The sequence below is a fragment of the Dermacentor albipictus genome, chromosome 1, assembly GCF_038994185.2.
Source record: "Dermacentor albipictus isolate Rhodes 1998 colony chromosome 1, USDA_Dalb.pri_finalv2, whole genome shotgun sequence".
Lineage (NCBI taxonomy): Eukaryota > Metazoa > Arthropoda > Arachnida > Ixodida > Ixodidae > Dermacentor > Dermacentor albipictus.
The window spans coordinates 110,392,377-110,419,065 of NC_091821.1; the positions used below are offsets into that span (position 1 = coordinate 110,392,377).

At 42.2% G+C, this 26,689-nt stretch overlaps 1 protein-coding gene across 6 annotated transcripts in view; it reads right to left on the reverse strand.

Annotated features, from left to right (window-relative positions):
• Window positions 1–24,405, reverse strand: part of Herc4 (HECT and RLD domain containing E3 ubiquitin ligase 4) — a 283,320-nt gene extending 258,915 nt beyond the window's left edge. For 5 of the 6 annotated variants that reach the window (XM_065439436.1, XM_065439434.1, XM_065439435.1 and 2 more), the window contains exons 1-4: window positions 24,189–24,404; window positions 23,477–23,549; window positions 4,776–4,934; window positions 4,252–4,437 (exon numbers count right to left, since the gene is read on the reverse strand). In XM_065439436.1, the coding sequence (XP_065295508.1) occupies window positions 4,252–4,437; window positions 4,776–4,926 (337 nt within the window). In that variant the 5' untranslated portion in view covers window positions 4,927–4,934; window positions 23,477–23,549; window positions 24,189–24,404. Of the gene's footprint in view, window positions 1–4,251; window positions 4,438–4,775; window positions 4,935–23,476; window positions 23,550–24,188 lie in introns of all 6 variants that reach the window. The other variant, XM_065439437.1, reaches the window with a different exon arrangement.
• Between the last annotated feature and the right edge of the window lie 2,284 nt (window positions 24,406–26,689).

Here is a 26,689-nt window from a genome sequence, read left to right on the forward strand (position 1 = left end):
TTAGAGTATCTCCTAAAGGTAAGTTTATTTCAAAAATAAAGTTTTAAATACCTTGACATCAGAACTCGGACAGCTTTTTTGTGGTTCAATAAAAACCAGTTTGCCTGTACACTTAGCATTCAATTTTATCATAGGCAGAATAAGCTTCTGTAGTTTCAAAAATATTGTTGTCAGTATTCACTTGCTCTGCACTAAATCTGTTCCTGTTCCATATTCACAATGTTGTTCTGTAATAAATGAAATGTTTGCCATGTGATTTTTTTCATGTGTTAAATATTATTCTCCCTAACTATCCTAAAGGAATTAAGCACCAATAGATCCTCTCCTCAGATTCTTTTGCTTCCTTGCAGTTCCTTAAGAACTTCAAATTGTCTTCCCCATGCAGAAGGGATGGTATTAAATCAAAATTTTTGAAGAACACTGAAATCTATATTTCCATTGTCACAAACAGTGGCGAAGACAAAAATAGTGATGTTCACGGGCCGGAAGGTGCTCGTTGAGAAGAGATGTGCTAGAAGATGGGCCACGATCTTAGCAGCGGTCACCGAAAAAGCTTGGTCGGTAATACTGACGATTGCGGCAGTAGCGTGAAATGTGGCCGGCTCAACAGCCAGAAATACAGACTGGTCGATCGTCTGGCATCCTCCACTCAGATGGGTTTCTGTAACAGGGTGTGAACCAGGGAGCGTAAGCAGCAGTAGCAACAATTGGGGCGGTGTAGTGTTCAGTGTGAGGACCAGAAGCACACATGGGGTGAAGTGCGTGACAGGTGGCTTGTGGAATGCCCATATTTGCAACCTCTTGACGGACGACGGCTTGAATGAGGGATATTGTCGCCAAATGGTCATGAGCAGGTGCCTGATAAGTGGCTGGAGCGATGGCTTCAAGCTCCTGGCGAACAATCCTGGTTATGTTGTTAGGCATCGATAACAGAGGAGGCGTGACGGGATCTTCGCATGAGGATGTCGCAGCCGTGTTCGGGAGTCTGGTAAAGCAGTGAGTAATGCACCTGCTTTTTGCTTGTTCAAACCGGCGGCATTCTGTTATGATGGAGTCAACCATGCTGCAGTGCTTACACATGAGTATGTTGAAGACATGAGCTATGCCTTTCAACACATGGCCAACCTCGTCCGCCTCTGGCATGTCTTTGTCGATGGTGCGACACAAGGCTAGCACGTCTTGGATATATGCCACATACAATTCCGTTGATGTCTGAGCTCTGGCCACGAGTTCGTGCCGGACTGTCATTTGTCGTACAACCAATTGGCCAAACAATTCGCACATGTTCTCCTTGCATACATACCAACTCGTCAGTTCTTCGTGTGTGTTACACCCCACGCGAGCTGTGCCCCGTAGGTAGAAAATGATGTTGGTGAGCATTAGCGTCTCATCCCACCTGTGGTGCTCGCTGACGTGCTCATGCAATAGGAGCTTATCGTCGATATCATTGTTATCCAAACCGCAAGATGTGCCGGGGTCGAGGGGATGCGAAAGGACCATGGTCACCAGAGCTGTGGGCGCGGGCTGCAATGACGGCGTACTGTTTTCGGCCATGGAGGCGGGAGAAACATGGCGTCCGCTTTGAAGATCCAGGGCTGGGAGGAATAGAGCCCACAACCTCCACCAAAAACGTGTTACGGGGAGTATTTACTCAAAACAAGTAAATGGCTAGCCCTTGGCTAGTCACGACTGCACAGGGCAAACAGGTTTTAGCAGGTCTTTCAGTCCGCCAGATGAGACTGACCCAGCTCCACTACAACGTCTTTGTCTTCGCCACTGTTCATGACAGTATTAACAGAACTTTGTTCACAGACCATCGCTTCTAGCCAGCTACACAGCGACTGGAAGGTGGGAAAGGTGGTAGTGTTGTTCAAATCTGGTGGTGCTCATTCCTCTCTTAACTAGAAACCTATATCACCAACTAGCGTCCATACTCCTCAAGTTTAGCCAAGTTCCTCGGGTCCAATGCATTTTTTTATGGCTAAACAGCATGGGTTTTGTATATCAGATTCACGTGAAATGCAACTGATTTGTTTTACTAATGAACTTTTCGCTGCTCTTGACAACGGGTGTTTCATCAATTGCATATTCCTCGATTTTCAGAAAGCATCTGGTCTTCAGCCTCCCCCAGTACTGTTTTAAATTAAGCAAATCAAACATTGATCACAATATTATTGCATGGATTGAAAAGTTTTTTTTAACAGAATGCAATTTGTTACAGCTAACAATTTAGATTCCCTTTATGTTCAGTTACTTCCGAGTGTACTGCAGGATCCTGTCCGCAGCCCTATTCTATTCTTAAATTATATTAGTTCATCTATTAGGCTATATGCTATGACTGCGTAATTTATTGCATAATATCTTCTGATGCTGATCATACAGCACTTCAGTCTGACCTTAACACTATCACACACTGGCGCAACGCATGGCAAATACATTTGAATGCTAAAAAAGGTAAAGTAATGAGAATTTTTAGAAAGTGAACCATGTGTAACCCTGCTCTTTTTAATATTGATGGTTCTGTGTTAGACGAAGTAAACACTTATAAGTATTGAGTTCATATTGCTGCTAACCTTCTTGGCAAAACCATGTTAACTATGTTATTAATAATGCTAATCACACGTTAGGTTATTTACGCCGCAGCTTTCCAAGGGCATTGTCATCTCTCAGATTAAAATTATATAGAACACTTGTAAGGTGTAAGCTTGAATATGCCCATGTTTGTGGGATCATAGTTAAGAATTTTTTATAATAAACTAGAATCGGTGCAAAACCATAGTACGCGTTTCATTTTGTCAAATTATTCCCGCTTTTCTGGTTTATCATCGCTGAAACTCATTTTGCAGCTTCCCAACCTCTCTTTGCATACGAACATGTCCTTTTTATCAATGTTCCAGAAGACTTTTCATAATGCACGCCTGAAAAATGAATTTCTCAGTGAGCCAATGTATTTGTCATGTCGTACTAACCACCGCCATAATGTTGACGTCCCTTTTTGTCGCACTAATTTATATTCTGATTCACTCATCACAAAGACAGCCAAGAAATGGAATTACCTGCCAACGTCTATCTTCACCATTCTCAATGCCTCTGCATTTAAATCTGCCACTGAAGATTACTGTATGTACTAACTGCTTATGACATGTGCTTTTTGTTTTCACCACTCCCTTCCGTAACACCTTTGGGCATTGAAATAAATAAATAAATAAATATATATATATATATATATATATATATATATATATATATATATATATATATATATATATATATATATATATATATATATAAGTGAAGAAAAGGTTTCTGATCAGAGTGGAGAAGGGGGGAGGTTCATGCGTGTGGCAGTGTTTTGCTGTCAAATTCAATGATAGGTCACTCCACAGCTACGACTGCATAATGTGATCTATAAAATCAGCATAACATTTCATACTAATGGCCAATGAAAATTAGGATTTTCATTCTTTAAATACAATTCAACTCTTCCCATAATCTCTACATAGCTGAAAGCTGAGCTGTATGTAACATGGAGAGTTTGGAGTTAGTAACATGGCGAAGCTCTTACAATTCCTGTCAACTCATGTGCTTCCAGCTTAAAGTTCCTTAGTTACAGTATGCAGCAACTGCCACAGCTCTTTTGCTAAGGGGGCCAACATTTATACAGGGTGTTTCTACAAAAACAAGCTGCACCTCTCATGGCGACGTAAGCAGAATGTCACCTTGAGAAGTGGCACTGCACTCGCTGCAGCCTCCCAGTTTTGGTTTGGCACTGTCTGATAGCCGAAATTCGGCGTGTCACAGTTCTGCGGGTAATCACATTTTTCCATATCAAAAAGTTGATATAGCTTGTACAGAGAGGTCCCTTTAAATTTTCCATAAGATGAGCCCAAGGAAAAAAAAAGTTTTAAAGTTAATTATTGGACTTTTGTTAATTGGTGAATAATTACCCCATATCACATATCACCCCGTGGTAGTGGTACCACCACTGACAGTATGTCTCCAAAGGAATCGCCCTTTTATTTCAAAATTGCTATTTTTAAATATTGCTTGAAGTCTTCATAGAAACACCTGGTATATGCTGAAAATGAACTAAAGTGAAAGGGTCACATACAATATAGCCTAGATTTTTTATCTACAAGTGATACTAAAACATAAATGGAATAAGTTATGAAATGCCCAAGTACCAATAATTATGCAAAACTCCTGCTACTTTTGCTTGCTTTTAAAAAAAAATCCCTCTGGTTTCCTTACCCAGCTTGCGCATAGAGCGATCCTGTCCTAGTTGGCCGAAGTCATTGGCACCACAGCTGTAGACAGATCCACTTGCTAGCAAAACAAGGGTGTGCTTGTGGCCACAAGCAACTTCTCGCACTGCCCGTGTGCCAAAACGCCTCACGCGCTCCGGCTGGCTCACTGGCGTCTCAGTATCCACCCCATCTGCAGGCCCAACAATCATTCAGAAGGCCACGACAAAATGCAACCACCATTTTGTAAGATTTAAACAGCAATATTTGCAAAACATTTTCTTAAAGGCTAAAAGTACATGGTTGTCTAGTTTTGGTTACTTGATGAGTAACTACACAGTTAGAGCCCTACATTATTCACTTTCTTCTCTCCCACTGCAATTTGTTCCATACAGTAAACTTTTGTTTAGTAAACTCTGCACAAAGAAAAAAAAAGAAACTTGTACAAGCCACTGCAGGCACCAAAAGGCATGAGGTATTTTCATTTGCAAGTGGGCTGCCATCTAACCATGGTCATCGGTTTTTCTTCACCTTTTCCTTGTGTGAGGCCCAGCTCTCCATTGGGCCCTAGACCCCAAGAATACAGCATCATCGGAGCTCCCGAGCCTGGTGTTAGCCCCAGTGATGGACTGGTTCTCCCACTGCCTCCACCAGTCCCTGCTTCTGAACGGGATCGCTTCATACTTGGCACTGCACCCACATAAAAGAGAACATTAAGCAATAATAATGTAGCCAACAGCACCAAAGAAAACTGGAGCAAAGTTGTAGATAGGCAAGATGAGAGCTGCAATGAAGTACAGCTGTTCTTTACACTTGCTAATAGAAGACAGGTAAAAAAAAAAAAAGAACATCAACAAACTTCCTCAAGTTTCGAAGAAAGAGCTACAAGTAATATCAGCTCAAAAACAAAAATAAAGTGAATGACATTTTTGTTGTTCCCTCAATGGAGTATTTTCCCCTACAGCATGACTTTTGCAAATATAACCTTGACGAGTGCACATAAAATGAGCACGTTCAATGCACATGCTGCTTCTCATAAAGATTACAACATGCAAAAAAAAAGTCCAGTCCTAAACTACCAGTCAAAGCATGCCAACAGAAAAATCCACTGCAGTGAACACTAGACATTAAAATATCAAATGCAATTTTAACAAAATGTACATGACTATCAATACACAAGAAAAATGTTTCAGAAAGGACTTCAGAGTTGCTGGTGATGCCTTCAGCCTTGAACACCAATGTCTTGATCAGATGGTACAGACTGGTCATCCCGTCTGCAGAAGCAGCAACGGCGTTTGTCGCCACATTGTCCCCGGGACGTACCAGTATGCCCTGGTGTCCAGATGACTGAAGTGACACGGTGTCCTCAATAGCCACCATGCATTATGTGTATGCCCTTATGTACCCCAAGTCAACCCCACCTCAAGCAGCTTACCCCACCAGTCCCTCTTTTCGAAAAGTCTCCCCTTTTGCACTCCAAAGAGCTCTTCATCAATAATTCACACAAATTTAGTTTATATGTCGTACTCTGTAATGAAATGGCGATGATCCAACATTACGACAGTTATGGTGACATGCGGAGAGCTCCACTGCCACAGTGGCAAAGTACAGATTTTAAAACCGGGAGAATGGCCGTACAAGCATTACAAATACAAAGCATGAACTACCACAAAGCATTGCCTACAACACACAGCTTTTACTTACAAAATATAGGAGCCAGAGTGGCCTGCTCAGGGCAATTTAGTGGGACTGATCAATTGCTCTCCTGACCAGGTACAGCCTCAGCACAACTCATCACTTGACAGCAGACCAAGACAAGATTAAAGGATTCAGTGAACTAAGCGTACACCGGCAATGCCCTTAGTAAGCCCACAGATGACATGTGCCTCCTTCTTTAATAAAGGACTTTCAATGAAGTGATCAGAATGAGCAGTGGGACTGCCAAGACATACCAGGGCAAAATCACAAGTAAGAATAGCCATAATGGAAAAGGAAAGGTCAGCTACCACAAAAGCTCAATAGGTGGAACAGCACATATCACTTATAGAGGACATAGTTTGCTACCCAACATAAAAAAGATGGGTTAGTTCATTGTCTATGTCAATGAAATCTACAGTGCACAAGCAGACAAATACTTACACCCTTCTTTGTACTCCTTCGCTAATGTGCTGCAATCTGCTTGCTTCCCACTACATCACCTTTACCATTTTCACCTTACCTCAATGTATTCAATTTTTAAGCATGAAAGGACCTGGAATCAAGAAATATGAATGCGCAAAAAGAAAAAGTTAAACTCAAGTGCTAGACTCAAGTATTTGGATATTCACTTCCCTAATGATGGCCGACACAATGTGCTAGCCTCATTTCCCACTTCATAAACATTAAATATACAGTCATTCCCACCGAGGTTGCACCGATGAGGCCAGCCTATTAGTGAATGACTAGATTATTAAAGCACTGATTTTAGTACTATCACAATCTCAAACAGTGACAGAACTCCAAATAAAATGCTTATAACAGCATATTCTAGCTGGAAATTAATTTCTTGCACTATTTCCCTTTTAAAGGATACCTCACTGATTTTAGGTATCCTCACCGATTTTAGGTATTGCAAACAGACAAGTGCAATGCATAGATCACTAGTTGCTGATAGCATCGGTCAAGTATCAAACCACAGCGCAACACGAGAACAGCTGAAATTTTGAATGGAAGCCTGTGCACCTTTTCCATCGAGGGAGCTCCACTTCCCACTAGAGAATCAAGGTCACCCGCATAAATGGTTCTGCACAACACCAATTATGGAACATGACATCAACAAATCATTCAATGCAGAATGTGCAAAACCACCACTGGAAGTGCACACGCAGCAAAAAAGAAAAAAAAAAGGAAGCGAGACTCATAGTGCAGTCTCTCATGTCTGATGCGGGACAAGGCAGGGAAGAAGGCATAGAAGCTCACCTCCTGGCACCATGGCAATGCAACATTATATTTCTTCCACCTCCTCTAGTGTTGAACCAATTTGAAAAATGACTGTGGTAAAACTCAACCTAGACTGCGTTTTACATAGAGTGTATAACCAAACTATTGGATGGGGTTCAGTGAAGGGTGCTTTAATGTCCAGGTCAATCATTTCGACAGGTCAACTGTCGAACTGCTGGCAGTCAAAGGGCTAGTGAGTATTCGGAACCTAATTATTCTAGATACTTGGAGCGCCAAGGCTGTGCAAGCAGCCTAGTTACAAGTCCTTCAGGCAATAGAAAACTTAATCCTTAATGCCTGTTTACACTATCTTTTTCCATGGGAAAATATATAATAACATTAAATTCTGACATTTTACATGCTATAACCATGATATGATTATGAGGCACACCGTAGTGAGGGCCTCCAAATTATTTTGGCCACCTGGGTTTCCCTAATGTTCACCCAATGCACGGTACACAAGCTTTCTTGCATTTCAGCCCCATTGAAATGTGGCTGCGAAGCAACTGACCACGGCGGCGGTCAGACCTGCGACGCAGCAGAGGGTGCTAAGAAGCACTGGCTCTGGACAGGCCGCCATTGGAATATGAACCTGGCAACGTTTAACGCTAGAACGTTATCTAGTGAGGCGAGTCTAGCAGTGCTATAGGAGGAATTAGAGGGCAGTAACTGGGATATAATAGGGCTCAGTGAAGTTAAGAGACCAAAAGAAGCATATACAGTGCTAAAAAGCGGGCACGTCCTGTGCTACCGGGGCTTAGCGGAGAGAAGAGAACTAGGCGTCGGATTCCTGATTAATAAGAATATAGCTGGTAACATACAGGAATTCTATAGCATTAACGAGAGGGTGGCAGGTCTTGTTGTGAAACTTAATAAGAGGTACAAAATGAAGATTGTACAGGTCTACGCCCCTACATCTAGTCATGATGACCAGGAAGTCGAAAGCTTCTATGAAGACGTGGAATCGGCGATGGGTAGAGTGAAAACTAAATACACTATACTAATGGGCAACTTTAATGCCAAGGTAGGCAAGAAGCAGGCTGGAGACAAGGCAGTGGGGGAATATGGCATAGGCACTAGGAATAGCAGGGGAGAGTTATTAGTAGAGTTTGCGGAGCAGAATAATATGAGGATAATGAATACCTTCTTCCGCAAGCGGGATAGACGAAAGTGGACGTGGAGGAGCCCGAACGGCGAGACTAGAAATGAAATAGACTTCATACTCTGCGCTAACCCTGGCATCATACAAGATGTGGATGTGCTCGGCAAGGTGCGCTGCAGTGACCACAGGATGGTAAGAACTCGAATTAACCTAGACCTGAGGAGGGAACGGAAGAAACTGGTACATAAGAAGCCGATTAATGAGTTAGCGGTAAGAGGGAAAATAGAGGAATTCCAGATGAAGCTACAGAACAGGTATTCGGCCTTAACTCAGGAAGAGGACCTTAGTGTTGAAGCAATGAACGACAATCTTGTGGGCATCATTAAGGAGTGTGCAATGGAAGTCGGTGGTAACTCCGTTAGGCAGGATACCAGCAAACTATCGCAGGAGACGAAAGATCTGATCAAGAAACGCCAATGTATGAAAGCCTCTAATCCTACAGCTAGAATAGAACTGGCAGAACTTCCGAAGTTAATCAACAAGCTTAAGACAGCTGACATAAGGAAGTATAATATGGATAGAATTGAACAAGCTCTCAGGAACGGAGAAAGCCTAAAAACAGTGAAGAAGAAACTAGGAATTGGCAAGAATCAGATGTATGCGCTAAGAGACAAAGCCGGCAATATCATTACTAATATGGATGAGATAGTTCAAGTGGCTGAGGAGTTCTATAGAGATTTATACAGTACCAGTGGCACCCACGATGATAATGGAAGAGAAAATAGTCTAGAGGAATTCGATACCCCAAAGGTAACGCCGGAAGAAGTAAAGAAAGCCTTGGGAGATATGCAAAGGGGAAAGACAGCTGGGGAGGATCAGGTAACAGCAGATTTGTTGAAGGATTGTGGACAGATTGTTCTAGAGAAGCTGGCCACCCTGTATACGCAATGCCTCATGACATCGAGCGTACCGGAATCTTGGAAGAACGCTAACATAATCCTAATCCATAAGAAAGGGGATGCCAAAGACTTGAAAAATTATAGGCCGATCAGCTTACTGTCCGTTGCCTACAAACTATTTACTAAGGTAATCGCAAATAGAATCAGGAGCACCTTAGATTTCTGTCAAGCAAAGGACCAGGCAGGATTCCGTAAAGGCTACTCAACCATAGACCATATTCACACTATCAATCAGGTGATAGAGAAATGTGTGGAATATAACCAACCCTTATATATAGCTTTCATTGATTACGAGAAAGCGTTTGATTCTGTGGAAACCTCAGCAGTCATGGAGGCATTACAGAATCAGGGTGTAGACGAGCCGTATGTAAAAATACTGAAAGATATCTATAGCGGCTCCACAGCCACCGTAGTCCTCCATAAAGCAAGCAACAAAATCCCAATAAAGAAAGGCGTCAGGCAGGGAGATGGTACGATTTCTCCAATGCTATTCACAGCGTGTTTACAGGAGGTATTCAGAGACCTGGATTGGGAAGAATTGGGGATAAAAGTTAATGGAGAATACCTTAGTAACTTGCGATTCGCTGATGATATTGCCTTGCTTAGTAACTCAGGGGACCAATTGCAATGCATGCTCACTGACCTGGAGAGGCAAAGCAGAAGAGTTGGTCTAAAAATTAATCTGCAGAAAACTAAAGTAATGTTTAACAGCCTCGGAAGAGAACAGCAATTTACAATAGGCAGCGAGGCACTGGAAGTCATAAGGGAATACATCTACTTAGGGCAGGTAGTGACGGCGGATCCGGATCATGAGACGGAAATAATCAGAAGAATAAGAATGGGCTGGGGTGCGTTTGGCAGGCATTCTCAGATCATGAACAGCAGGTTGCCATTATCCCTCAAGAGAAAATTATATAATAGCTGTGTCTTACCAGTACTCACCTACGGGGCAGAAACCTGGAGGCTTACGAAAAGGGTTCTACTCAAATTGAGGACGACGCAACGAGCTATGGAAAGAAGAATGATAGGTGTAACGTTAAGGGATACGAAAAGAGCAGATTGGGTGAGGGAACAAACGCAAGTTAATGACATCTTAGTTGAAATCAAGAAAAAGAAATGGGGCATGGGCAAGACATGTAATGAGGAGGGAAGATAACCAATGGTTGTTAAGGGTTACGGACTGGATTCCAAGGGAAGGGAAGCGTAGCAGGGGGCGGCAGAGAGTTAGGTGGGCGGATGAGATTAAAAAGTTTGCAGGGACGGCATGGCCACAATTAGTACATGACCGGGGTTGTTGGAGAAGTAAGGGAGAGGCCTTTGCCCTGCAGTGGGCGTAACCAGGCTGATGATGATGATGATATGTGGCCACCTTGGCAAGTAATCGAAGCTGCAACCTCTTACTTATCAGCGCTACTCCATAGCCACTAAGCCTTCATGGCGGGTCAAATACTAAAATAGGAAGGGAGTGAAATGAGTTGCTAAATATAGTGTCATGTTACACTGGAAGCAAAGATGTACCAATAGATGGTCTATTGAGAAGTTAGCTGTTTCTTTTATTTCAAGCTAAAGAATAAGCTTTCGACAGCTGCCTCCCCCATTCCTTTTCTTTTTTTCTGAGCTGTTATTCTGCCCTTATAATTCAGGCAATTAATTAAGGAAATATCAGAGACATCCACCCATTCTTAGCAATTGCTACAAAGGAAACCCATACGGGTTCCACAAAAGAAAAGTCTCGTAGTTGAAGAAAAATTTGTCCCGGTCCAGGACAAATCACAGAACTAACCGTTTTATGAATTGTGAAAATTTATGAAATAGCATCGTGTATCAATTTGGTTCAGCACTTTAATATACAGTTGATGCCAGTTGTACCAAACAGGTTCAAACTTGTTTATAAGAAACTATATTCATTCTTTATATATGAATATCTTATCTCCAGTGGAGAAAAGAAGCCAAGAAAGAATCCACTTGTTGATGATGTGTGGTGTGTTATGGCGCAAAGGCCAGGTTTGGCCAAAGAGCACCATGACAAGTGGTAATGCTAACGATGTATTGTGGATGGCGTGCACAATGAATTCCTCATGGTAGATGTGACATGGCTGTAAAAGGACCTAAAACCTGTCACTGTAAGTGGCGATGAATATATAGGTGCTAAAATAATGACGCTGACTAGGTGGTGAAGTGAGCTATGGCAATGGGCTTTCGTTAAAACATGATGCAATAAAACATAACACTGACACCAGAGTTTCAAGAGAGGCCTTGAATGCAGGGCTATTAGTCATGTGCTAAATGTTGACTGCCCAAACGATTTTCAGGGTGTCGGTTCTGGCTAAGAAGTCTAAGATTATTTGCAGATTAAAAAGCGGTTCATCGCTAAGAAAAAATACGGAGCGAAAAGGTATATTATCACGATATGCAGAAGAGAAATACTTTTTCCTCTCTGTTTCTATTACAGGGCACTGAATAAGAACATGGAGCACTATCAGACTATTACTGCACTTACAAGTTGGAGGATCGCCGCCAGTCAAGAGATAAGAGTGAGTACCGTATGTGTGGCCTATCCTTAATCAGCAAAGAAGCACTTCCTTGTACCGTGCTGTTTTCCCACTTATCCAATTTCCCAGTTTTGGCTTTATTATGTGAAGCTTATTCATTGCTTGTGTACCCCACTTGCCTTGCCAATTATTCCTCAATTTACGGCGTAGAAAAGGCTTTAGGTCTGTGGCAGGGATGGGGATATTTCCATCTGTGTCGCTAAAAGTTACTGACGTAGTGCTTTCATCAGCAGCTTCATTCAGCATATGACAATCACTTGATTGCATATATATAGGAAGCACAACAGACTGTACAGCTCACTAAGAATTGAGTTCTTATATTTTCTTGGACTAAGTAGGGCTTTGGCTACACTTAATGAATCTGTAAACACAATAGCCCTAGCAAGGTTTGTGAGCCTTATCTTTTGGATAGGCGAAAGTATAACGTAAGCTTCCACTGTAAAGATACTTGTGTGTGGATTTAGTGCCACGGGTACTGAAAATGAAGGTCCTAGAGCTGCGTAGGAAACACCATTAGGGGACTTGGAAGCGTCTCTATAGTATTCTGTACAGGAGTACTTCTCCTGAAGTTCATGAAAATGGAATTGTATATGTGCTTCTGACGCCTGCATAGATATTTCTACAAAAGAGATGTCGCATCAATGGTCAGCCATTGCCACGGTGGGGGCGAGTGGGTGCCATTAGGACATTCTCTGGGACTAAGATACCTGTTTCTTCTGCCAGTGCTATCAAACGAAGGTTAAACGGAGCCCAGATAGCCGGGCGGTTACGAAATAGCCTGGTAGTAGACACGTCACGAATAGATGAGTGACACGTCTTACACTGTAAACTAAAACTGGCCAAAGTAATTCCAATACACAAAGGAGGTAGAACTGATGATATTACGAATTACTGGCCAATCTCAGTGATACTAGCGTTTTCAAAGATTTACGAATTGTCAATTAATAACCTGCTGTCAAAATATCTAACCAAGTATCATATAATATCACCCTCACAGTATGGTTTTCAGAAAAATAAGACAACTCAGGACGCTCTTCTTGCCGTCAAGCAGCAAATAATCAGAAATTTTGAAGATCATCTCTTCACCTTAGGAATATTTCTCGATCTGCGCAAAGCTTTTGATTCCCGTTGACCACAAAATCTTAGCTATAAAATTAGATTGCTATGGAATTTGAGGTATCACATTGGACCTTATCAAGAGCTACTGATCATTTCGGCGCCAGTTTGTTAAAAAGACTGTACTTCTTCAAAACAGCTTGACATTAAACTAGGTATCCCCCAAGGCTCGATATTAGGCCCGTTACTTTTCCTCTTATATGTGAATGACATTACGAAACTACAAAGAACACCCACAATAACCATGTTTGCAGACGACACTAGTTTATTCTTTACAGGTATAATACTGCATGACAGTGAACATTCAGCCAATCTGTATTTATATGATTTATCCACATGGTTGCAACAAAACAAACTTCAGTTGAATGCAGTAAAAACAAAGTACATGATAATTCAGCCAATCAATAAGCATTAAAAAATTATTAACTTACAGTACAGAGGACATAACTTAGAACAAGTAACTGTGCAAAAGTTCATTGGGGTATGGTTTAGTGAAGAGTTGTCTTGGACCCCTCATGTCAATCATCTGCTCTCCGAACTCGCGAAGTCTGTTGGATGTATTAGAAAAATAGCTCCTCTTCTACCTCTTTGGCTAAAGCAATTACTATATTACTCGCTGTTCTATTCTAAACTTTTGTATGGCATTCTGGTCTGGGGAACAACGACACACGGGAACTATGATATGCTACAACTGCTGCAAAAACGTGTCCTCCGGATTTTTGTGAACCACACCAGCCCTATTATATTGTTGCTGACACAACCACTTTTTCCCAGATTTGTTGTTTTACCTGCAAATAAAGTCTATTTATGGATACTGGCACAGCAAATATATAAAATGAAACTCCACAGTATTTACACACCTGTCTTGGCGCAATATGATATCCGTAACCCCAAACGCAGAAATAAAAAAGTCAGAACAAATTATGGAAAACAAGATCTGGAATATCAGGTAATAGACATGTTAAATAACTGTGCTTCTATTTTTGATTTCTGCCTGTCCAGAAAAACGTTCAAACGTGAACTGCAGGCAATTTTGTTTTCCATTGAAATTGTTAAGTAACAATGATAAATGTAAATTTCCGTTTCAATTGCTGACTTCCTTTTACATGTTTTTGTGATATGAGCGAATATTCAATGTGATTTTTAAAAAAAACTGTCCATAGTGCTTAAGTACAGCCATATTGTATATGATGTATGCGTGTACTATTTGTAACGCAGCTTCTCTTTTTTGTACCAGCTATCTGCTGTAGACTGCCCCTTTTGTTACGGGGGCAGAGACCTCATCAGGCAACCATGCCTTTAGTCTCTGCCACCCGCAGGATGATGCGATTTTCCTGCAAAGAAAGAAAAAGAAAGGAAGGAAGGAAAGACGGACAGGCAGACAGACACATAGTCAGACTGAGTGACTGACATGGATGCTGCACGTCTGATTAAACCTTGAGAGTATAGGAAAAGCTTAAATATGTCCTTTGGAGATGTAATGGCCATTCATTACACTCTACATATAAGCTTTCCATGGGACTTGTCCTAAAAGTGCCTGTAGGCGCAGCAGAGCTATATACTATAGCTCCATAGTCGAGGCGAGACCATATAAGCTTTTGTAGAGGCTCAAAAGGCATCTTCTATCACTTCCCCAAGAAGTGCGGGACAAGAGCTTCAGTAAATTCATTGTCTTCAGACATTTTGCTCTAAGATACCTAAGGCGAGGAACAAATGTTAGTTTTGAGTCTAAGATGATTCCTAAAAATTTATGTTCATGGCTGACAGATAGCCGCTGTCCATTAACATACATAGCAGGGTCAGGTAATATACCTCTCTTTTTCGAGAATAGAACGCATGTGCTTTTTTGGGGGTTTAACTTAAATTTAATAACGTCAGCCCACTTAGACATATTGTTTAGGCCAAGCTGTACATTTCACTCACAGACAGAAATATTGCACGATTTAAATCGTATCTATACGTCATCCACACACACTGAATAAAACATTGTACGTGGTATGACCCTACCTAGGGAATTCATTTTTACGATGAATAGAATGCAGCTCAGCATACCACCTTGTGGCACACCTGTTTCCTGCTAATTGGACGAGATAACACATTACCAACCCTGTCACGGAACGTACGATTGGAGAGCAGGCTTTGAATCACGTTCAAGAGGTTGCCTCTGCCACCCATACCAGCCAGATCACAAAGAATTCCAAAACGCCAAGTTGTGTCGTATGCCTTCTCCATATCTACAAATACCTCTAATAAAAATTGCTTGCGCACGAAGGCATCACGGATTTTCGCCTCCATGCGGACAAGGCCGTCTGTTGTAGATTTACCCTCCCTAAAACCACACTGCAAGGGGTCTAGTATTTTGTTGCTTTCAAGATAATGAATTAAGCAACTATTCACCATTTTCTTGAGTTTGCATAGGCAGCTTGTCAGGCCTATAGGCCTGTAGCTGCTGGCCGAAGTCGGATCCTTGGCCTCTTTGAGAATAGGAATTATGACTGCCTGCTTCCAGGCAGATGGAATATAACTGGCAGAGAATATGGCGTTAAATAGTGATAGTAGCATTTTGTGTGTTTCGGTGTGTAGGTATTCGATCATCTCATAAACTAGTCAATCGTCTCTAGGAGCCAATATATTGCAACAGTTCGGTGCAGCCTGAAATTCCACCATATTAAATGGTCGATTGTAAGGTTCATTTTTATTTCCTTTTTGATCCTGAGGCTGTCGTTCCGTTTTTCACTGATATCTTATGAATGTATCTGAGTAATGGGATGAACTCGAAATGTACTGAAAATATGCCCCTAGAGAATCAGCTTGGTCCTCTAAAGGTAGAGGATGGGTTTCGCGGCCTTTTATTTTGTTCACCCTATTCCAGGCTTTCTGTTCGTTTGTATATGAATTGATGCTACTGATGTATTTTTCCCAACTTTCCTGTTTAGCACGGCAACGTGTTCTACCTAGTGACTTTACTTTCTTGAAATTGATCAGGTTCTCGGCAGCTGCAGATTCGTGAAGATGACTCCAAGCCTTATTTTGGTTTCTACGAACTTCCTTACACTCCGCATTCCACCAGGGAACACGTCGTTTGGAGAGCGATCCATTGGATTCAGGGACACATAGTGACGCCGCATGAAGAATAAATGCTGTCAGATATGCCACTGCATCATCAATAGGAAGTGTAGAGATGTCTTCCCAGGTCATGCGGTGAGTTCTTTATAACGTTTCCAGACGGCTGACTCAACTTTCCAGTGGGGGACGCATGGAGAGCATTAATCATGTTTTGTTGCTTTTATGACAGTCGGAAAATGGTCGCTCCCATATGGACTTTTGAGCATGTTCCACTCTGGATACGGTGCGAGTGTACCAGTAGAATGCTTAAATCAATCGATGAAAATGTTTTGTTTCCCACGCTATAAAATGTAGGCTCCTTTATATTAAATAAGCATGCACCTGTAGTGAAGAGAAAGCTTTCTACTAAGCGTCCTCTAGCATCACGATGACAACCTCCCCAAAGGGTGTTGTGTGCATTAAAATCTCCCATGACAATATAAGGTTCCGGTAGTTCATTAATAAAGCTTTGAAATTCTGTTTTTGAAAGATGGTAGTTCGGGGGGATGTATAGTGAGGAAATTGTTACCAGTTTATTAAACAGTATCACACGGACTGCAACTGTCTCAAGGGGCGTTTTAAGCTGTAACTGACGGCAAGCAACACCCTTATCTACAATTATTGCCACACCACCAGACGAGGCACGGGCGTCGTTGCGGTCTTTTCGGTAAATGGCATACTGCCGGAGAAAGTTCATGCGTGAAGGATTAAGATGTGTTTCTTGGACATAAAGCACCTTTAGATTGTACGTATTTAAGAGTTCCTTAATGTCATCAAGGTTGTGGAGTAAACCCCTGACATTCCATTGCAATATTTGTGTATCCATAATGTATGAGTTTTGTGCTATGTGTCTAAGAGATATAGATTAGATTAGCTCACGAGACCTCTCCAGGCCCTGTGATACGGGATTTTTCTTTCTTCGCAGAGCGCTCGAGGGAGCTGCGCCATTCCTTGGGCGTCTGAGACGCCGGAGTTGTGCTCGTATCCATCACCTCATCTGAGGCGGTGGATACTGCCCAATCCATTTATTGAAAACAAAGCTATGCATAGTAGTCAGTAATTTTTGCTGATGCCCTAAAGTGCTCCTCAGTGTCACAAAAAATGGCATTCTCAATCTGCTAGATCATGTAGACCTGCTCCAGTTCACTTCTCAATTTTGGCACAGTAACGAAAAAGCGCATCCACCATAAAAGCAGTGAGTCATGAAGCATTGCGGGATGCAAGGAAGCACCTTCCTCGTCTGGCAGCTGACACCCCGAGTTCAATATATCCCATGTCCAGTTCATTATGAGGGGAAGATCTTAAATAATAAATCTGCAAGTTTCTGTTTGATATAGAGAATAATTTATTTTATTCAAATTTGTTATTTCATGTTCAACTGTAATTAGCAAAACCAGAAAAACACGCAAATGTTAAAATTCTACACATTCAAAAAAATCTACTTTGTTTCAGAAATGTGTGTATGTACAGAACATGATTTATTTCATTAAACAATTGAGCAGCCACATTGATTTGCATACATTCCCTTTAGCCTATTCTACCAAAAGCACCTAACTTCTACATGGGTTCACTGCTGTTGGTCATTTTCTCCCACTTTACCTTATTTGGTCACTCCTTCCTCTGCTTTAAAGAGTTGAGCTCCTTCCTCAATAGAGCCCAACAGCCTCATCTTTGGCCAACAAAAATATAGAGCTCGTACTACGTCGACTCCTGTCAATTCACCAATACTATGAAGAGACTGATGTTTTCATAAGAGCCACCACCCTGTCATTGGGTCAGGTTGCAGCTGCATGCCTGCAGTTTTGATTGTAAAATCTGGTTGACCGTTACATGATTAGTTGTACATTTTACTGATCTAAAATTTAAAGCACTCAAGTTTGCCTTTTGTGCTTATTTGGCACAAATTGTGAAGTCAAACTTTTCAAGCTGATTGCTGCAAATTCGCGACATACCAAATTAGTGCAGCCTAAGCCCTGGGATTTTCCACATAGTCGCCACCAACATTTAAATATTTGTCGTAGCGTGCAATCAGTTTGAAGGAACGCTCCTTCCATTGTTGAACCAGCAATGGGTGTGGATCTTTATGGCGATTGCTTGTGTCACCTGGTGTACCATCTTCTCTTTCAAAAAAATGACAAAACTTACTTTCGGAACGTCCCTAGTATTTTCTACAGGTTTTGTGAACATAAAGTCAGCTTATGCTTCTAAAATTTTCTTCAGATTTCCTACATCCCAGTGATTACAATGGGTATGAAGTGAGCTTGAGAATACAGTTAATTTTTGCATTACTGCTTTGGCTATGGTACGTGGCAAATTCACAACATTCGGCATTTGCGACACTCAATGGCTGTAGGAGCATGTTGCCCAAAGACCTGGAAAGTTCTTGGACTTTTGGCAGGGGATGAACATTAGGTTCTTTTAAGTACAGAGGAGCTTCATGCACACCTTCTGCAAGAAGATATATGCAACAACAACAGCCTGAGAGGAAGAAAGGTCATACAATGTCAATGCTTGTCGACCAAGTGGCATAGCCAGGAATTTTCTTTTTGGCAGTGGGAGCACAGACTTGACTGGGGTAGAGGGTTGAGGAACAGGCAGGTGTTGTTGCATGTCATTTTATGCCAGGTATCCCAGCTACATAAAAATATTGATGAAGGGGGGGAGGGGCACATCCACCCCCGGTTGCACTACCTGCCTTTAACCTGCGTTGCAACTGACAGCACTGGATACTCGTCAGCCGCCAATAGCACACGGCAACTATGCAAGCAACCAGGATGCAAGGGATAGACAGCTTTTTGTGTGCACCTCTATTCCCTAGCTATAGGTTAACAAAAATCGTCATGTCACCTATTCTTTGATTATGTGGTCCTCCTTAGTCCAAATAAGTAGTTTTGCACAAGTTAAGCCAGGAACTGCCTCATACTAATTTTTACCTTTCTGATATGTGTACATTTTCTGGCCTATATGCCAGATGTCACGACATACCCCAATGTTTATAAAAAATTTGGTCCTTGCATAAAATAGTGAGGACATTCCATTATGAAGGCTAAATGAAGTTAAGATATCCTGCAACAATTCTTTCTGCCATGCTTTTAATACTTTAGAAAATATCTACAGAGGTTCTACAGCTACCTTAATTCTACACAAGAAAAGCAGGAAGATGCCTATAAAAAAAGGGGTCAGACAGGGAGACACAATCTCTTCAATGCTATTCACTGCGTGCTTGGAAGGAGTATTTAAGCTATTAAACTGGGAAGGCTTAGGAGTAAGGATCAACTGCGAATATCTCAGCAACCTTCGGTTTGCCGATGACATTGTTCTATTCAGCAACAACGTAGATGAGTTATGACAAATGATTGAGGACCTCTGCTGTCTTCGACCAACACAGTTGAGGACAGCAGAAGACTAGGTGGAGCGATAAAATTAGGAAATCCATGGGCGCTAGTTGGAATCAGTTGGTGCAGGACAGGGGTAATTGGAAATCACAGGGAAATGCTTTCATCCTACAGTGGAAACAAAACAGGCTGATGATGATTATGCTTTTAATAAAGCCAGTGTTAATAGTTTAAGATTAACTGCAATTAAAGCATGAATTAATTGGCTAATAAATAGCGCTGTGCAAACATTGATCAAATTTCAAATACAAATCACATTATTGCTATTCGATCTCGATTCAAGAATTCACTATTTGAATATGTCCAATATTTGCTTCTCATCTTATAAGGGATAACATTTATTGGAGTTTTGAGGGAGAGAGAGTGATGCAAGTGAGGATACTTCCAAATACTGCTGCTAGAGAGCTGCGATTGGTACACAGATGCACCAGTTCCTGCACGAACACATGAACCAGATAGCTTCTGCTCAATAATTTCCAGCAAATAAAAAATATATATATATTTGCTTTTGGGCAGCTTACACATGACTGCCATCTTGATTTAGGCAAGGGAACTTATTATTTGGCTTGTCTCACCATGTTTGCATCCCTTTAAAATGATGTGTCGTGCCATAGTATCACATTTCTCTCCTTCAATGAACACAACACACTACTTCCATCTGCTGCTGTTCCTTTGTTTCATTACTGTCATTGTCATGGTGCACCAGATAACTGAAAGCAGTTGCTTCTCATTAACAAACTCGCCAGTTGACCAGATGTGAACGCCCATCGCATATATTAAAATAAGCCTCTTTTTATAAGACAAACACACAAACTTCATATTTCACTTTGTTTAGAAATGAAAAAAATATTCAATATTTGATCCGATACTTGGAGGTAGTTTTTCCTCAAATATTTGCATCCAATTAAGAAATTTCAGTATTTGAACACGCCTACTTTTAAAGTATTGTTAGGCATATATCTTTCTAATTTTTACATGCTACAAATAGTTGATGGCTACCAAGAGTCCAGTGTCATTCACATTCAGTTTCTGATCTTTTCTTTAGTACTGAAAGCATTGACATCATCCCTTGCATACCTAATTGCCTGCTTGTACTGCTGTGGCAAGTGTTCCTGTAAAAGTAAAACTGTACCGCTCGTAATTTTTGCAACCTTTCAAAAGCTGATTACATTTTAAAGATATCCTAGCATTTCACTTCAATAATTTTCTTAAATAGTATTAATAATGTGCAGAAGCTTCGGTACCGGTTTAAAGGGCCTCCCTGCCTTTGCAAACAGACAAGTGCAATGTGCAGATCACACACTGTCAATTGTGTTTGCAAAGTTTCAAATCACTGCACAGCACAAATACAGTTGAAATTTCAAACGAAAGCATTTGTGCCTTTTCTCACAAGGGATACCTGCTTCCTGCTGGAGAATCATGGTCACACTTATAAATGCTTCTATGACAGACACACTGCCTGCAAGTCACCGATTACGGCATGCAACTTGTGGGGGTGCGTGACTCTCTCGTGTCCCCTGATGTGTTATTTTTCCGCATAGCTCCCGTCTCCTGCAATCTGGCTTCGCCGCATGGCCTGCGTGATGCCCGCGGCAGTCGGTCTGGTTGAAGCGCAGTACGAGAGATGGCGCGCGTATTGCGGTGCTAACGCCGCCTACAGGCAAGGTGGGGTTACTTGGGCGCGGAAAGGAGAAGGCGCTTCCTCTTTGGCTTGTGGTCGGCAAGCAACCAGACATGTCGCGCGTGCGCCGATCCATGCTTCTGCGAGACCGTCTGGCAAGGCTTACCCTGTAATGGACGAACACGATCGTTCGAGCGCGCAACTGTTCGCATGACCGTACGCGCGAACGACCAGGCATTGGGATCCAGCATGGGGCGAAGATATTCGCTCGCTAACCGATCGCGGTGAGTCGGACTTCCTAGATTTGTCACGTGCTCATCAGCATGTTTTGTGGATAGCAACTCGGCTAGCAGGCATTGATCTATGAAAGGTGCAATAAATGCCCTTGTGATTGTTTGCACTACTGTGTTGTCGTTCCTTTGTCACAAGAGCATGGGAGGAGAACCCCACAAACTTCAATGCAGAATGCAAAGTTACCACTGGAAATGTGCTGCACAGCTAAAAAACATGAAAAAGAAAGAGAGAGGGAGAGGTAAGGCTCATGGCGTAAACACGATGTGTCCCTCAGCTTTTGTATAGGAAAATCCAGGGAAGGAATGTCATTTGTTGATGCTAGACAAGGAAAATGAAGAGTCTCTATATTGGAAGTGAAGCTCACATCTTGACAGCATGGCAAAGAGAGATCTTAATTTTTCCTATCTCCTCTCATATTGAAACAGTACAAAAAATATGAAATTTATATTACCTGGGGTCATTAAAGTGCCCACAAATATAACTACACAGTGTTTTTGGCCCTATTGAAATACAGCCACCACAGCCAGAAATTGAACCCATGACTGTACCATGGTCACATCCGGTGTAATATATATTTACATAGGTCTACATTTACGCAGGTTGTACAGGTCACAGCAAATTACCAGCATTCAATGACTACCTGTGACATATTCAACTGAAATGGCACTTAGCCCAGAATGAAAAATACATTGTGCAAGAGTTTTCTAGAACTTTTTTTTTTTTTAATGGGACAGGAGGGGGCAAGTTTGATTGTTTATTGTGCAGGAAATGGTCCAATGCAATCGCTCGGCCTACTCACAGATGAACATTTCTTTGTTTAGGTGTGGCAGTGAATGTGTATTAGAAATGACAGAATAAAGGTTATTACAATTATTATTATATAATTGATCCTAAAAGCCATCTTTAAGAAGTGAAATATTTAACCATTCAAAAGAAGAGTAGGCAATTCGATAAAGTGGGCAGACAATAAAAAGTAGTAATATAAAGTAGGATAAAATATGCACTATAAAGAAATGACAAGTCACATAAATTTCATAGGCGAACTCTGTACCAGAAGTAGAAATATGCGGCTACTTTTTTTTTTCTTAGTTCTCATTGACGACACTCTCCAGTAAAGAAAATTTTGTGTCAGCACCACTATGAAAAGCTGAAACAACACGCTGCTATAAAACGGTAAAGTGATGCAGATGCACAATGGCAGCAATACTCATGAGCGTACCTGTACCATGCTTACAAAATGCGAAATGACAATTTTTAAGCAGACATTACCTTCACAAGATTGAAAAATATACAAAGCTTCAGGTACCTCTCATTTTAGGAGTGGTGGTTAGCTTTACTGCTGTTCAAAACTGCACACAATCTTATCTCCACAACCTACTGAATGTCAAGCAAAGCTAAAGACATGCTAATCACATAGGCATTGCATAGTTATATGCACAAAAGGTGTGCAGATGTCTAGAAATCATCATCGCAGTAGCTTGATAAAGTTTTCAAATTCATTAATATTACCGTGGCATGTTACCATTCTCCTACAATATTTAGTGTGCTTTATGACATACTTTAAATCGTGTTTAAATTACTGTATTGTAGAAGTGTTGGCTTTCTTCAAAAACAATCAAGGCTCATACGATAGACCTTCTATCATTATTCTGCATCAACACACATGGTAGTGGTACCATGGCACAGTGCTTCAAGTTTATGTACGCCAGTCAGGCTTGTTTAGTCTGTTCATTGCAATTACTGATAATATGTCTAACAATAACTCTTTATGCTCATTTTAGAAAGAAGATCCAGCATCTAACGGTACACTAAAACAAACGAGGCTGTTGGTTGACAAATCACTCCAGACAGTATGTCATACATGGAGAAAGCAATAAAAGCCCACGTCCTGCACCCACTTCTTCCTTATGCATGCTGTCATTTACTTTATACATCAGCACTTGGCTACATCCTTCGTGTAGGGTGTGGTAACACAAACATATATTGAGGTCGCTGCTTGCACTGAATTCATATTGTTCACAAGCTTTACATACATGCTAAGTTTAATGAGTGGACTAAAACATTTTTTATAAATATGCTTCGATTCTGCTCGAGCTTTTCAGAACTCACCTCTATGTCAGAACTTCCAGCTGTTTCCACTGGATGGCAGTGCAAAATTAAGTGTCAAACTGCAGGTACATGCCTGAAAAAGCGAGAACAGCAACCCCAAGTCTTGTTCTAGACGTTTCTACCGAGAGCAAGCTGCACGCCAGTTGTGGGTGAACTATAAACAAACATGAGTGTCAGCTTAAACGCTATCACTGAGGAAAATTATCCATACTACACCAATGCATATATTTTTTTTTAATTCTCAGCAAAGTTGAAACGAATTAAGAAAACAACTATTGGTAATGAGTGAAATTCGCGCCACGGTAGCCAACAGCAAAAATGTCCTATTGCCTTTTCCTCAAGTGATAAAGAAGCGAATTGATGTATGTTACACAAGTAAACACGTCATTAAATAAGTTTCGAACGTTCGCAGCAGAAAGAGCAACCTGAATAAAACTGCTGAAAAAACCTAGGTGCGGAATAATGCAATATATTCAAACGCATTTGCGGACGAGTTAATAGCTTTAATTACGTGCAAGCAGTTTCAGTGAGCACAGGCTGCACAGGTCACCACTGCGCTCAGCAGTGCGACAATCATGCGATAATAAAAACACAAGAGGCGTCAAGCACAGAATACGGGTAATACAAGCAAGCAAAAAGCACCAAAGGATACAACTTCAACTTAATCAGTGCCATTTTATAAACGCCGAGTATCTGGTACTGTTTCACACACCTTTGAAGGCATCCCAAATGCGCAGCGTCAATCTATCGATGCTTGTGAAATTGTGTCGTTCGCGAGGATCGCGTTTCACGGCCCAGCACGACACGATATGATACGGTACCTGCGACGCTTCAAGTGCTTCGAGCCTGCATGAATGCGAGCGAATACGGGAGAGCAGCGGAGAGCGTAACAGTACTTGTATGGTACTTGTGTATCTGTGTATCCGAACTTGCGGCCAAGTCAATCCACTAGGAAAGTCGTCGGTATGGTGTGCCACCTATGTGGTGTGCTACGAGACGCTCATTGGAGGGATCGCCAGCCGTTTTTGCGCAGGCGCGAGTAAAAGCGGGCGACAGAGAGAAATTCTGGAGGCTTTTGCTTTTTGAATATGTGACTCTGCCTAGGCACTATCGAGGAGGTTTCCTAACGCGTGTTGTGGGGTTTGTCTCTAGGCGCGCCGGCATGGCGTAGTGGGGTCGAGTTCCAAGTTTCATCCTAGACGCCAGCGCTCGTTTCTCCCCTGGCGGAACGATTTCACCTCCAACGGGTGTAGGCTTCCGCCGCCGCTTCCCTTCACGATCGCGCCCGCGTTCAGTTCGCGCTGCGCGCGAAACGTCTGTTGGCGACGGCGCCTCTTCGGATGACCGGAAATTATGATTGTGTTGTTAGCTGTCACGACAGCAATGTAAACACGAAAGGGTTGATGCCACCAGTGAAATTCTGCCGATTCACAAGAAAATGGTACGAAAACATCAGACGACAGACATGGATTACTGCGGTGCGCCGAACGAAATGAACAACTGTCAAACGAAGCGAGCTCGTTCATTGATCACTCCTGAGTGTGTATGACGGTTTTGATATGTAACCCACATGAATTTGATAATTACTAGGTATATAATCCTTTTATTCATATAAAAATTTTCAGTTGTCCAACCAGCGCTTGCCCTAGCTGTCTTCTTTCGTGTTTCGTTTGTGTGTCCGCTGCCCAAGAATGGAAACCACTTCTGCTTTATGCGCTAGCAGTGGCCGAAGTTCACGCGTGCCGAGAAATTGAATATGTGCACGATGCATTGAACATGACCGGACTTCATGAATTCCTGCATCACTGCTGCACCGGCCGCGGTCAATCGAGTTACTGGACGATACGTACACGCCCGCGTCTTGGTCGCGCCGGCATTGCTGAAGCAGAAATAATTACTAATACTTTCAACTTCCGTCTCTTGAGCACTGTTAAAAAATGACCAAGCTATTTACATTGCTGCCTCTATTCTATATTGTAGGGGACGTACGTACTAGTTAAAATTGCGTGCGCATATCGTACTTGTGCTCTGCAGCGATATATTTTGATTATTTCCGCACAGTGTCGATGGAAGTCCGTTGTCGCCATCAATAATAATATTTGGGGTTTTACGCGCCAAAACCACTTTCTAGATTATGAGGCACGCCGTAGTGGAGGACTCCGGAAATTTTGACCACCTGGGGTTCTTTAACGTGCACCTAAATCTAAGCACACGGGTGTTTTCGCATTACGCCCCCATCGAAATGCGGCCGCCGTGGCCGGGATTCGATCCCGCGACCTCGTGCTCAGCAGCCCAACACCATAGCCACTGAGCAACCACGGCGGGTGTTGTCGCCATCAGAGACAACACGGATTTGTAGCAAACATATTGTGAGAAACTGCAAAAATGACTTTAGCCCGTATGTGCCGCATCATATGTACCGACGATTTTTCCGGCGGTACATACGGTGTCGTTTCCAATTACCTGCTCAGCGTCACTTACATGGCTAAGCATGCGCTGTCCTTTCGCCGCATTGCAGCCATAAAAATAATCGTCAAGCGTACTGATCTTAAAGGCAAATATACAAGCGTGTACAGTCTGTTTCACACTTCGTGGAAAACTCGGAACGTATTTTGCATTGCGATGCGGCGGCAGCAGCTCGAGCAGGCGCAGACGCTTGAGGGGCGGAGTCATCTGCGTCGTCTGCTACGGCGGCGCGCGCTGACCGCATTGTAAGCGTGCTGTCAGGTGCAGTGCATCGATTTCATTGGTACTGCGGGAACTGAGCTGATATTCTTTACTAAACGTTGTGCGACGCCACCTTCACTGGCGATAATGGGGTTCCACAAACTTCTTCTGACAGCATATATGTTTCCTTTGTTCTTTCGAAAGGCCGGGGACTGAGCGCGTGCACCTATATTAACGCGACAGCGTTAAAGGGACCCTGAAACGATTTTGGCGATTTTCTACAAACGTACTGAGTCGTTAGAGTAGGTTCTTCTGATCATTAATTGATGCATCTAAGTGCTCTGCGTAAAGCGTGTAATTTATTATAAGGTTTTAAAAATACACATCGCTGCCGATCGCAGCGCACTGCTCGGCGGAATTTTAAGCCGCCCCTACCCATATGATGCAAATAACCCATATTACGTCACATGGGCGAGCTATCTGATTGGCTGACCAGGGCGCATGGTCGATAATTTTTCCAACTTTATGGTGAACAAATGATGCTCG